The 13,829-nt window shown below is 42.2% G+C and overlaps 1 protein-coding gene across 1 annotated transcript in view; it reads right to left on the bottom strand.

Moving 5' to 3' along the window:
• The window catches only part of rapgef5a (Rap guanine nucleotide exchange factor (GEF) 5a), a 71,443-nt gene that overhangs the window by 36,745 nt on the left and 20,869 nt on the right, over positions 1-13,829 (bottom strand). The window contains exons 6-9 of the mRNA XM_049603334.1: positions 4,653-4,734; positions 4,496-4,544; positions 4,274-4,347; positions 69-254 (exon numbers count right to left, since the gene is read on the bottom strand). Of these exons, the coding sequence (XP_049459291.1) occupies positions 69-254; positions 4,274-4,347; positions 4,496-4,544; positions 4,653-4,734 (391 nt within the window). The remainder of the gene's footprint in view (positions 1-68; positions 255-4,273; positions 4,348-4,495; positions 4,545-4,652; positions 4,735-13,829) is intronic.

Genomic DNA, 13,829 nt, shown 5'->3' with positions numbered 1-13,829 from the left:
CTTTGGTACACTGTATGACATGAATGACACTTCAAAATGTAAGTGCCACTGTAACACTCTCAACTCACCGCCTGGTTCCTGTCAGGCAGCCGGTAGTTGTGGTTCTGCAGCAGCCGACAGCCGTCCTTGGCCAGCCTCTGAACGGCTTCCAGCCCCAGCCGGCTGGTCAGCTCCTCGCGTCCGCACACGGTCCCCATTCCTCCGCCACCGCCGCCACTTCCACTGCCATCCCGCAGTGCACACACCCCGCCCAGCTGCAACACAGGTGGCAGGAACACATATCTCAACCCACAGTCCCAAGACATGGTGGAGACGTTTAAAAAGTATTGGTGGGATGAAGGTCAAGACAGTTCAGAGACTGGGAGCGGTTCGGGCATAATCCAGAAACATGCACTGACAAGTTTTCAGTTGTCCCTTATGTCCATGTGAGGAGAATGAGATGAAATAATGATCCTTGTTCTCTCCCTAATTCTTCCTTGTCTCTTATTCTCTCTATCTATCACAGTCTGTAATTCCCTTTATCTGTTGCACTTCTCTCTTTGTCTCAGTCTGACTGCTCTGTGTCAGAGGATCTGGCGGAGAAAGAGTGAGTGTGTGTGATTAGTAGTATAAGTGGGCGGGAGTGTGTGTCTGTGTGGGAAGAGTGTGTGTTGGGGGGGCGTCTGTCTGTCTCCTCCCCTCTATAGCTGGGACTTGAGAAATGTGTTAGCCATCTTGGCAGCCAAACTGATGCAGACAGAAAGTGTGTAAATGTGAATATGTAACATTGATCTCTTGGAAAAGGGAAAGAGAAACACAAAGCAGAAAACCCAAAGATGTGAAGCGGAAGGGAAAGAAAGAGAGAGAGACTGAGAATAGATTTCATTAGAAGAGCTGCAGGACACCGGATAAACTAATGGCTTTGTCCTGGGATAGACCTGGCGACAGAAAAAATGACTGTGTGTGTGTGTGTGTGCTCCCTAAGGTGCTGCTAGTATGATGGTTATCACCGGTGGCAGGCAGCCTGGTCTGTTTATTTTCCCTGGAAAAGGGAGAGAGAGGGGATATTTCATTTGGCTCTGAGTTGGTTAACCCTTCCTGTGAGCTCGACTATCCCACGGTGCCATGCTCCAGCAGAGGGTATCACAAGCGCGCACACACACACACACACACACACACACACACAGAGAACATGATAGCATACTCCCACGCTTCAATTTGTTTACTAGGAAAACTCCCCCCAGTGACAACTCTTATCTAGTAGAGTAGCCACACACACACACACACACACACACACACACACACACAATATATCAGAGCCACAGCCCCCTGTCCCTTGCTGCTTCCTGTTAACCTGTTTTCAGCTTCCCGTTCAAAACACAGAACACATAGATAAACCTGTCTGCGTGTGTCTGTATTGTACGGCTGTCTCTGTCTATCTCCTTCTCTCTCCCAATATACCTACAAGTTTTCATTGGCCTCTTGTGTTTGAGATCTATGGCTCACTAAAACTTTCAGCAGGCTGACGGATAACTGAAACTAAAGCAGCCGCGTGTGGTTTATTGTCCTCCTTCTCATTATGTCACATAAACTAAACTAATACTCATGCTGCCACTATAATCTGCAGTGGTTCTCAAACCCCTCAAAAGGATTGCAGGATGAATCCCACAGCCCAACGAAACAGAGAGTGTTGCGTAGGTGGTGCAGCAATTTCCTCATCTTACGAAACCAGAGCATCTCACTCATCGTGGTTGGGTACCGCTCACATCTGAACCGAAACCAGTACTGGTTCTGGTTCATGGAATTTGGTACAGGAACCTTTTTGGTACCTTTTTTCAGTACTTTACTTTCTCTTTTGTAACAGAAATGTATTCTTTTTAACGAGCGGCAAGACGGACATTGTAGACTAAAATGCAATTCTGCTCCTCTGCTTTGTCTAATCACATAAAGCTAATCTTCTGTCTGTCTGTCTGTCTGTCTTTATCTGCTCATGTAGCAGTGACACTAGGTCATTACTAAAATAAAAAAAAATAGGCCAGACACTGAAACTATCCCAGCAGATCAAAACGGCACATCAAAGCAGCTGCACAGCTACACGGCTGGCTTCCCGACTTTGGGGCGTATCCACCTCCTGTCTGAAGTCAAACCTGGTGGCTCCATGGAGCTCCATTGCTGGCTTTGAGGCTTCAGTGCTCTTTGTGGTGCTTCATGCTACTTCTGCCTAAACCCAATGTTCTCACCCAGATGTGCTCTCGGGTTGCGACATTTGGCACAGATGGATTTCAAATTAATCTGTACTCGGTAGTACCAATGTAATTTGGTCGATATCAGTAAAAGTTCAGTACCCAACTCTATTCATGTGTGGCTCTTTTCTCTCCTCTGCCATCTTTACATGCCAGGTCATTATTCGGTAGAGCAGCTTGTCTCTAAAGCTGGACATACACTGGCCAATTTCTGACCCAATTCTTGAGCTGCACAACTCATTTTAGAGTTGGACTGTATTTCGGCTTCGTCGGGCATCATTTTCCATGCATTGTACAGGGGAGCGAAGACCAACCACTCTAAAATGTCAGAAATTTTGGTCGACCATCGTCAGGCACAGTTGAAGCAGAGTTATGAGTCGCCTGGTCGATTCTCCAACATCAGTGCCTTTATTCTCACTACACCTGCACAAAGTGGCAAAATTCAGCATCTGAAAGGTCCATGGTGACATAACACACCTTGTGGACAAAAAAAAAAATGGAGGCCAGGTTGGTTGTGCTGTGGCAAAAACATCTGTGCCCGTTTGATGTTTCCTCATTGGAAATATTGACAGATCTTTAGCAGCCTGGTACATACTGTGTGAGCACACAAATTGTGAGCTTTGCCTTTACGTCACAATTTACTTGTACACTAGAAGTCATAGACACATGCAACTGGAGACAAGGACAAGGGGGTTGCACAGAGCCACATCTTTGTATTAAGAGCCAAAAGCATGTGAACCACTAATCTTAAGTACTACGTATGTTATTGTGTTTAAAATATTCTCTTTTTTCTGATTCCTGTTTGCTCTCATCTCTGGTATAATCAGAGGATAAATAATTGATGGTGAACGAGCGCTTTCCACTGTAAAGCGATGGGACCAGAAAGCAAACCTTCCCCTGCACTCTGCTCTGACCCCGTTTTCTACATTCAGCGAACTCATGGCTGTACACACACATGCACACACAACTTGCACTCAGTGACCTTTAAAAGAGAGCAAGGTAGTCAGAACAAGCTAATTATGATCTGTTATTATAAATGTCGTCAGCTGATCTGTGTTGGAGATGATTGAGTTCAATTTTAATTAGCCAGTAGTGGCCATACTGAGCCTGGTCCAACAAGCAAGCAAACTGTGGAGCACGAACAAATAAATGGTAACTGCTTTGTCAAATAATGATTTTCACAACGACAGCATGTGTTCATAGGCACAGGCTAAGGAAACAGCAGCTTTGCATGTATTTCAGTGATACTGTATAGGCGTTACACACTTCTGTGAATCTATGGCATAAATTACTGTAATATTCATCAGTTTCCCCTCATGCTTAATGGAAAAAAATCGAAGCAGCAGACTTTACAAAATGCATGACCCTTTCCTTTAAAGCTTTCCATAAAAATCAGGAATTCTTCTTTCCAGGACATCTGAAACTTGATTAGTACTTCTTTCTCTATGTACTCTCCTTTTCTCTCTCCACCTCTCACACACTGAGGAGGATGAGGATGAGGATGAGCAATTCTCATTCACATTGCGGCATGTGGTGTAGCCGTGTGGTTATGCGGGTGGAAACTGTACAGTAGCACTGTCCAGGAAGGTGTAAAAATTTGGGAGAGATACTGCAGAATTGTGACCTTGGAGGAAAATCGGAGGAGGGCAATGAAAAACGCAACTCTCCCAGGAAAATCAGGAGCAAGTATGGTACCACACCTTTTTGTTTTTTGGCTATGCTGCGTGTGAGGAGAGGTTGTCCAAATCTTCCTGTCTTGACAATTCCCAATCTCCACTGCTATTACATCAAACTGCAAGCTTTATTTAATACTTTATTTTCCCAGTGCAGAGGTATCAGGAACATTTCTATGCTAAATTGGATTGGCTTTAGTAACTCTTCTGTAGGCCAACTTTAAGCCGATTGTGCGCCGTCCAGATTACCCAGTAAAATATAAATGTTGGATTGGATTGAAAATTAACTAAAGGATCAAGAGCAGGGGCAAAATAAAATGAAACATGACAGGGACATTAGGATAAGTAGGAGTGTGTTTGTCTGTGTGTGTGTATTACCGGGCTGCTCTCCTCGCTAGGCGTGCGAGGCTCCTGTTGGCTTGTCTCTGTCGTTTCAGAGTCCTGCTCTGATACTGCAACCAACCACAAGCAGAATCGAGTTATTTCGGACAGATATTCACACTCAACATTGTCTTTGTCACTTTATGTTCGAACAAAACATACCAGGAGAACTTTTTGGGGAAGCACACCCACTCACTCACACTCTAAATGTATACTTACAAGCTTTGCGAGTCTTCCGGGCGAGAGCAGCCGCTAACTCGCTTTGTACCTGTTGGTGAAAAACCAGAGATAAATGATTAATCAAAACACACAGTAATGACGCAGCAATATGATACTGCATTTACCAGACGTCAGACACACACATGCACACACTGACCGTAGAAGTGAGCCTCTCAAGAGCTTTCATCTGGAGAATCTCACTGCAGATGTCCCTGTTGCCTTCAGAGTCCTCCTCTGACCTTGGATAGACACACACAGATACACACACACAGAGCTTTACTTATGACTGACATGTGCATTATTCTGCCTCTCCAGAGAAATAAGTTCCTGCAAGGCTTTGGTCCTCTCTACGCTGCCCCCTGGTAAACCTAGAGAAGAACTACAGTCTACAAACACATCTACGTCTCAGCTAGATGTTCATACCTGTGGACCTCCACATTTTGTCAATATATTCAAATTGATTTAAGTGGACAGAAGCCTCTTCACATTATATAAATGAAAGACATTAACAGTGGTTGCTCACTGGCATGGGCGTGGTAGTGGGGGGAAAAGTGGACCTGACTACCCAGGGCCCGAGTAGGCAGAGGGGCCCATGAAAATCCTGATTTTTTTTTTTTTTTTTTTTTTTTTGGTGATGTCTTTATTTCGAATGAATTGGGCCCTCCAATTAATTGGTGTCATAATTTATTTCAAATATATTGATAACATCAACTGAGAGAATGAACTTTATGTCACAGTCCTCCCACATATTGGACATTCTGGGGGCCCACTCTTGGAGGCGCAAAATGGTTTAGTCCGCCCGACAGCGACCGGCGACAAGTGTAACGTCAGTGAGCCCAGATTGAATGACCTGGGGGCTAGACATCATGCTGCCCAAAAAGCATAAATCGGGGTATCAAAAGAAGAAAGAGAGGAAAGAAAAAGAAAGAAGGCAGAATGAGGGGAGGCAGCTGTTGACTGCTTTCTTTCCCAAAGGTGAACCGAGTTTGCTTGTTGGTGCAAAGTCCACCAAGTTAAGGTAGTCCACTCCAGACAGCTGCTGCTGATGTTTGTATGCTCACGTGAAGTCTTTAGCTTAGCTAGTTGCCAACCAGGCTGCTTGCGGCTGTAAGCATAAAGACAATTACGGGCCAGCTAACGTTAGTTGTCAACATTAACCTGTTTCAGAAACAAACAGTGGCGCTGGCGCAGCCGCAGCAGCTGGAGCAGCAGGAGCAGCAGTGGCCAGTCCTGGCGGTTCTTCTGAAGATGAGGCTGAGATTAGAGATGAGCAAAGACAAGGTGAGATCGTTGTTCAAGTATTCAAGGGCGAGCTCCCCCCTCCGACCCCCTCTTACGTTGGTATGTTGGTTCGCGAGGGAGAGAGAGAGAGAGAGAGAGAGAGAGAGAGAGAGAGAGAGAGAGAGAGAGAGAGAGAGAGAGAGAGAGCTTCTGACTGGTAGAATCGCTGCCTTAATGCGAGTTGTTCTGCTGCATACATCAACATGTAAATAGCCTACCAATATCACTGTAGGCTCAAGTGCACACTAGTAATATATTAATTGAGCAATAAAGCAATTTATTATTTTTGTCTGGTAAAAAGCCTTAGCATTGCAGTGCAGTGCTTAAAAGCTATTGTCAATTCTCAATAAATTCATGATGTTACCAAAGCCAATGAATAATCATGTTAAATAACTGTGATCTCAATATCAATTAAAAATAATTGATTATGATTTTTGCCATACATTTTTGCCATAGATAGATAGATAGAGAGACAGAGAGAGAGACAGAGAGAGAGAGAGAAGTGTAGGCGGTGAGAAGAACATAGAAAAACAATTAGCTATTCCTCTCAATCTGGCTGAAAAATGGCTAAAAACATTTTTACTTCTGCAACTTGCTGACCATGATGAATACTGCATGTTATAGCAAATAATTAGGCTAGTCTAAGCATCTATTGTAGGAAAGCATATCTGATGTTTACTTCACGTTTGACTTTTAATGAACATATTCGCAACCTTTCACATTATCTTTGTACTTGTTCTAAATGGTAGATGTCAAGCGCTGTCAAGCGCCCTCTTGTGGATACTTACCAGTTATAACTGTTTGGTTGACAGCCTTAGAGCTCAGCCCATAGCAACACAAAAATGAGCCCCATTTAAAAGACAATCTGTCAACATAATAAGCAATGCTTGGCCATATGTTTCATTATTTTTAGCAGTTCATCTTGCACTGAAATGGCTCTAGAAATACAAAGTGAGCTTGCTTTAAAAAGTAGGTTGGGTTATTTGTATGTTAAGAGGCTAATACCAATTCTTTATTCTTGTAGATGTAGAGAGTTCTGCATCAGATGCTGAAGGCAAGGAAGGGTGTAGCTTAAAACCCCGTTTATGCTTTTTTATTTTAAATAAATACCCCTTTTTTTTCTTTCTTTTCTCACGCGCCTTGTGCACTGGCATGGATAGGGGCCCACTGACATTGAGAGTGTACAGGGCCCAGAATTTGGTGCTACACCCCTGCTCACTGGTTTCTTAGAGACCAAACCAGTAATGACTCTGATCCCGAAAATAGACTAAAAGGCAGACATCTGTAAGACCTGACAATTGTTGCTCAATCCTATACTAAACATCGTAATGAAAGATGATTAGACCAGACACAATTAGGCAAATATCTGCACTTAAATTAACTGTTTCAAACATAATTTACAAGTCTATATGGTTCCAACTTCTTGTTTTCTTCAATTTACATAGTTGTAAGATGAAGTAATTTTGTGTTTCTGACCGTTAATCAGACAAAACGAGCCATTTAAAGATGTCACTTAGGGATACAGGAAATTATTAAGTATTTTCCACCATTTTCTTACATTTTATAGACTAAATTATCAATTTACAACATAATCAACCTTGGGCTAGGCAATATATCAGTATTACATCTATATCATGATAAATAAGGATAAATATGAGTATAAATATTGTCCTAAGGCCCAGACTGCTGCGTCGCCTAATGTGGCTTGTGTCTTAGCCAAATTGTTGTTCTTGACCACACTGCAAAGACTACAGCCAACAGCCAGCTAGCACGAACGTTCTGCGCCTGTGTGAGAGGAAATAACTCTCCATACCAGCAGGTGACGGTAGTCTGTATTCATCATTCAAAGAAGGAAACTGGAAGCAGGAGCCAGATATATTAACAACACGACCCATTGTTGAAAGAACAAAGAATTAACTGTGCACCAGCGAAGAATGACACAAATAACTATGAATCATCTCTGCTAAAGTGCTCAATGGCTTAAAAAATAGTCTTGTCCAATATAAGAAGTTTGTTTTGATCTCACGGCCTCTTGACTTAAGTCGTTTGTTTGCTTTCCTCACTTCTGTGTCTCTTCCCATGCACAGAGCTGAACTGCCAATCAGGGTCACCGACAGCTTAGTGCATTCAGATCCTGGTGTCCTGGTTTTAATGGCTGCATTACAGTAAAGTAATGTAATTTTCTGAATTTACCATACTGTTCAATTACTTGCCTTTACCCACTCAGTCATTATATCCACATTACTGTTGATTATTGATCGAAAATCTCAATGTAAATATTTTGTGTAAGCACCAATAGTCAACACTGTAACATCATATCACATATTTGTTCAAAAATATCATGACATTTGATTTTCTCTGTATCTCCCAGCCCTAAATAAATACATGTATTGCTGCAGCCCTAAACATGATAAACACACAGCAGCATTTTCTTTTCGGCAGAGTGGGATCTGCCTGTTTTATTTTCCCTCCCATTTGTCTTTCTAGTTCTTCACTGTTTGGATGTCTTTGTAAGGAGCGTCTCTCTCTGCACTCCTCTTCTCTCTTTCATGTGGTTTTCATTTAAAATAGCTCCCAGACACACCCTTCTATTGATGTTAGCGAGACTACATGTGTGTGTGTGTGTGTGTGTGTGTGTGTGTGTGTGTGTGTGTGTGTGTGTGTGTGTGAGTGTGTGGCACTGCGGCAGCTGTGTGTACATGTGTTCAGAATGTATATAGATGTGTAACTCGTGCCGAGGATTTTTTTTTTTCCAAGCTCGAGTGCATCTGTGAATACATTTGTGTGTATGCCTTCATTTGTGTGTGTGTGTGCTGTATAAACAGGTGGTTGTTTTGGGGTAAACTCTGCGTTATTCCCACAGCAATAATACGAGGTTGTAGAGTTTGTCTTCAACAGCGGCAGACTGCACCCGAGGGCCCCTCATCTAATATGTTCTCTTACAAAACCACTGTTTGGATTGGTCTCCCACACACTGCCTCACCCCCGTTCAAGAGACACACACTTTCTCAAGCGAGCACACACAGTCACACAGACCAATTTGCATACAATTTGGATTTTACCAACAGATCCCAGTGGCACTAGTAATAGTTGCGAAGGAAAGAAGCACTGTGTGACTGTGAGTGTGTGTGTGTGTGTGTGTGTACACTGTAATCTGATAAGGGAATGATAAATGCAGAAGCGGGGGAGATGGTGATAACATGTAGCCTACAGCCTGACACTTCAGCTATCGGCTCTGACACAGACAGAGAGAGACGGAGGCAGGTAGACCAATAGATGCCTTGAAGGAGTGTGAAAATACCATATTTTTACTGTCGCAATAAAAGCGGTTTGCTGCTTGTGCTTTCCTTTCAGCATCCAGCAAAATAACATGCATCCACTCTCCTCTAAAATAAGATCAGTGACGCTCAAACATCTCGCAGAACTGGATGAACAAGGGCAGTTTATCAGCACAATTCAACATCTTTTGTGGTTCATTAGCAGATCGTGACTAAGTCTATTCTAAGTCATCATGCTAAATTTATTCTCATCAGGGTCATTAAGATTTTTTAGCCTGCGCTTATTTAGCAATTTGGTGACTCACCATGAGCCAGAATGTACCAGAGCTGGAAGAAAGGCACAGTGGGAGGTGTGTCACCAATCATTAAGCAGCACAGAACAGTATTGATAGAGGATTAACATGATTGGTGCTTTCAAAGGCTCCCTTTTCATTCCACCTCAAAGACGCATGCACCAAGTTGTAGTCATGTTCTGAGACTTACCAGAACAGACCCCAATTAAAAGCTTTCCAATTCTTATTGTGAACAATGTGTCAACCTGTTTTTGATCTGGATTTCTTTAAGGGATACTTTGCTGATTTTCAAGCAGTGAACCACGGGGAACTTCCCTCCATCGTGCCAGCGACCAGATCTCTCTGCTCAAATTTTCAGTGGTTCTGGGGCTGTCGCTCAAACTACAGATTGTACTTCCACATTTTTGTATGCCTGCCACCACGGACACAACAAGTATAGAAGAAAAGAGAAAAGAGAGAGAGACACCCCTCTCACTCTCAAACTCGGATCAGACAGTAAAACTAGATTCTGTTAATGTATTGCCAATTTTTTATTTATTTTTTTGATTAAAATGTTTCCGGAAACATATTTTAGTGCACTGTTTGACTGTAATAAGAACACCTATGAACAGGAAGTGGGAGCCATACTGTTTCCTGTACTGTTAAAATGAAGGCTGTACAAACTGAGCAGTGCCGAGTCTGTTGCTGTGTTGCCCATTTCTCACCAAAAACAAGCTTACGGTTTCACTACAATTTGAGGTGGTTTGCTAACACACAGCCAACATATTGTTTCCTGTGTCTAAACAGCCACCAGCAGGAACGTTTATTAGTCTGCTGCAGCATGGTGCATTCTGGTAGGTGTAGGTTTTCTACCGCTTGAACAGAAGTAAGCGCCACTGGTCTTTTTAGATTAGCTTTCTCTGGTCATGTAGCACCAATTTCAAAGTATTTGCATCTTTCTACTGCATACACAGCCCAGTTTCACAAAGAAACAGTCTTTTCAGCTGTGAAATACTTCTTTAACCAAGAAAAATACAAGTACATACTTCAAACCAATCTAGCGCAGAATTACATGCTTACACCACAATGCAGATGGTTCCTTTTGTGGAGGAAGAGGATATAATCTCTGTCAAAACCAGGCCCCCAAGAAGTGCACTGGACTGCGACACCAATTTTCATAGTGGCCAAACAGTGGAATTACAACTCATGGGTCTGTCCTGTGTTGCCACTGGACCCAAATAGCTTTTGCCCATAGACTTACATTGGGAAAGAGACATCTGTAAATCAGTGGATAATCAGTGGATAATTTATTTAAACCGGACATAGCCAGCTCAGCGGATCCAGTCTGTAGTGCTCCTGCTCTATGGGCCCAATGATGCATCAATCATCCGGGTAATTTCATATCACAGATATTGAGCTTCTTTTGCCTCGTGCTATGGAAGTGCATTGCATTCACTGAATTAAAAAAAAAAAAGACACCTTATCTCACAATTACGAGATAAGAGTTTGTAATTATGACATCCTGAGCTCGTAATTAGGAGATCCTGATCCCCGGCCCCGAGCTCCGCGGCTGCCCCTCCAATCTGCAGGGATAGTTTCGGCATCTGGTCTATTTTTATAAGCGAGCCACAAGCAAATCTGTCAGGAAAACATACTTATTGTCTATTTTGCACAACATAAAGGCTATATTAGATATGACATTAATAATCTGATTATGTGACGAGTGATTTGTGTGGCAATATATTCATCACCAAGCAAGTACTGAAATAACAACCTTAAACTGTGCATATTTAGGCAACAGGTCATTGATAATGATGCTAAGGGATTTGCTAAGGGCAGTCTCACGGTCTCATCTCACAACAGCTGTGGTGAGAGTTGTGAGGGAACGCTGAAGACACATCAGAGGTGGTTTCACGTCAATATGTACATGAATGAGTGAGCTACTGACATCACAACCTTGAAATGTGCACTTTCTAATTTTTTAAATTATTTATCTATTTATTATACGAATTCACAGATGTGAACTGTTGAATAAATATTGAAATCATACTGCACTTTTAGGACCGTCCCTAACTATGCCTGTATTCAAAGGCGCGTTTGACAGACATTTAGTTTCTTGCGCTCTCAACTGAATTGTCATTTCTGATTATTTCAAGCTGACTAAAACTGTGAAATATCTGCCTAAAATTGCTTTCCAATATATACAAAAACTGGGAGAAATCGAGGCTTTGCTACGAAGCTATTACAGATGATAGCCACAGAAACAGTAAATATCAAATAGGCTATTTAACTAACTTCACTCCTGTCTAGTTCAGGATCAAGATCAAGGTCTAGACAGAGGTGCACAACTTTCACAGGGATGCTGTATCTAGATCTCTTTATACATCCACGGTCAAAACCAGTGACTGTTTGGTTGCTTTCTTCTCCAGCCAAAATGTTCCTTCAGCATTCTGCAGTCTGTTTTGCTTCATGCCCTTTTAGACCACAGCACCATGCAAAGCAAACAAGTGTGTTTCCTCCTCCCAAGCTAAGGTGTCATATTTTAGCTGCTGGCAGTTCTGCACCTCCTGTGCAATGATGTGCAGTGAACACTAAAGGCAGAACACTGACAACCTAATTGTTATTTACTGACACCATCTCCACTACACCACACAATAAAGTATGTGTATAGATTATCTACTGTGTAATATATACAGTTTAATGTGGACACAGAGAGAGTACCAAGATTTGTGCATCAAATATTCAGTAATAGCCCTGACAGAAAATTTGTATTTGTGAAGCTGACACTGTAGTTCAAGTCGCTGCTGTAGTGAGATATTATAAAGTAGTAAAGTGTCTAATATTAAGTTTAAGGCATTGTTTGTATACAAGGTGAGAGAATATTAAACAGTCTCATGATAAATATAGCCTTAAAATGTATTTGTTGCAGGGTTGTTGTTACACGGTGCAGATGTTCACATTACTGTGTCCTGTGTCCTTGTGATTTGTGTCATCACAGAACTTGATATATTGAACAGTAAAGAACTGAAACCAGTGCATACACTTCAGTGTGCTAGTGGTGTCCGTATCTAAACAGTAACTTCTCCACGATCAGTTCACGCTCTGACAATCTAAACCTGACATGGACTAAACTTTAAATGAACAAATGGGGTGACTTTTGCTGCGGGGGCGGTGTGCAGGACATCTTTTCATAGTTAAACTTTAATGCCCTCTCCTTACACAGCTCTCTTAAAAAGCACTATATATGCAAGTTTTGCCCTTACTGTAATGTGAGCCACAGAGGCACAGGGAGAATGAGACGGAGAGACTTTCTTGCCAATAAAGCTCATTAAATTGAAACAGAATTGAATTCAAATGGAGACGGAGAGAGAGAGAGAGAGAGAGAGAGAGAGAGAGAGAGGAGGAGGAACATGTTTTTTGTAGAGCGTAAATATTAGACTCTAACAGTACACTTTTAAGATTTAGTAGACTTGAAACCACGAGATTCTTGTTAAAAGTATGCCATGAAAGAACGCATTTCTAGCAGGCACTGCAGAGAATGAGTGATAAACTAATCAACTTTAATGACCGCACTGTGCCTGGTAGCAAGTACGATTGTTGAGACACAGCAATCAGTTGAGACACGCTGGCAATGTTGACACAAACTGAATAATGACACACGCAGAAACATCTTCTATACATGATGCAGAGGAGATAACCCTTTTAATTAGTAGCATGTTGTTCTTAGGCTTCACTAAAGGAGGAATCACTAGCAGGCGGCCCAACAGTCAGCTAATGTTGCCTTATCAAGTATCAAGTTATCAGTATCAATTTAATGCTTGCCTCATTAGATTCAACTACAGCAAGAGATAGGGAGCCATAATTCATGAGGAGCATGAGCAGCGGCTCTACACCGCTTCATTTAAAGGTCCAGTGTGCAGGATTTAGGGGGATATATTAGCAGAAAAGGAATACAATATAATAAGTATTTTTTTTAGTGTATAATCACCTGAAAATAAGAATCATAGTGTTTTTGTTACCTGAGAATAAACCGTATCTACCTAGAGAACAGGTCCTCGTCCACGGAGATCAACATGTTGCACCACCATGTTTCTATAGTAGCCCAGAATGAACAAAATACTCTGACACTGGACAAGGCCATTCAAGTTTTCGTGTTTTAGTATTGGGCAATATACTTAGCAGCGTCGGAAAACACTGAAACTGCTTTATTTAGTGCTTCTTTTTCCAAATTAACGGAATTACCTTTAAGAGGAAAAAAGGTGAGCACAGCACATATTAGCAGGTGCTGGCTAGCAGCCCGTCTGTAACGTGCCAAACATAATCAGAGAAACACTGTTTTGTTGCTGGAACTGTTTTAAGGCCCAATCACACAGAAAGCGTTTTAGCAGCGCTTTTTTTGTTTCTGCACTCCAGACACCTGGCGTTTTTGCCAGAGCGCTTTGACCACCTCCAGTTGAAAAAACTTCAACTCAGAGCAGAAAAGCGCCCCGCATATTCTCTTTT

The sequence above is a fragment of the Epinephelus fuscoguttatus genome, linkage group LG17 (assembly GCF_011397635.1).
Source record: "Epinephelus fuscoguttatus linkage group LG17, E.fuscoguttatus.final_Chr_v1".
Classification (NCBI taxonomy): domain Eukaryota; kingdom Metazoa; phylum Chordata; class Actinopteri; order Perciformes; family Serranidae; genus Epinephelus; species Epinephelus fuscoguttatus.
The sequence above is the reverse complement of the archived record's forward strand: the minus strand, read 5'-3'. Positions and strand labels throughout refer to the sequence as shown.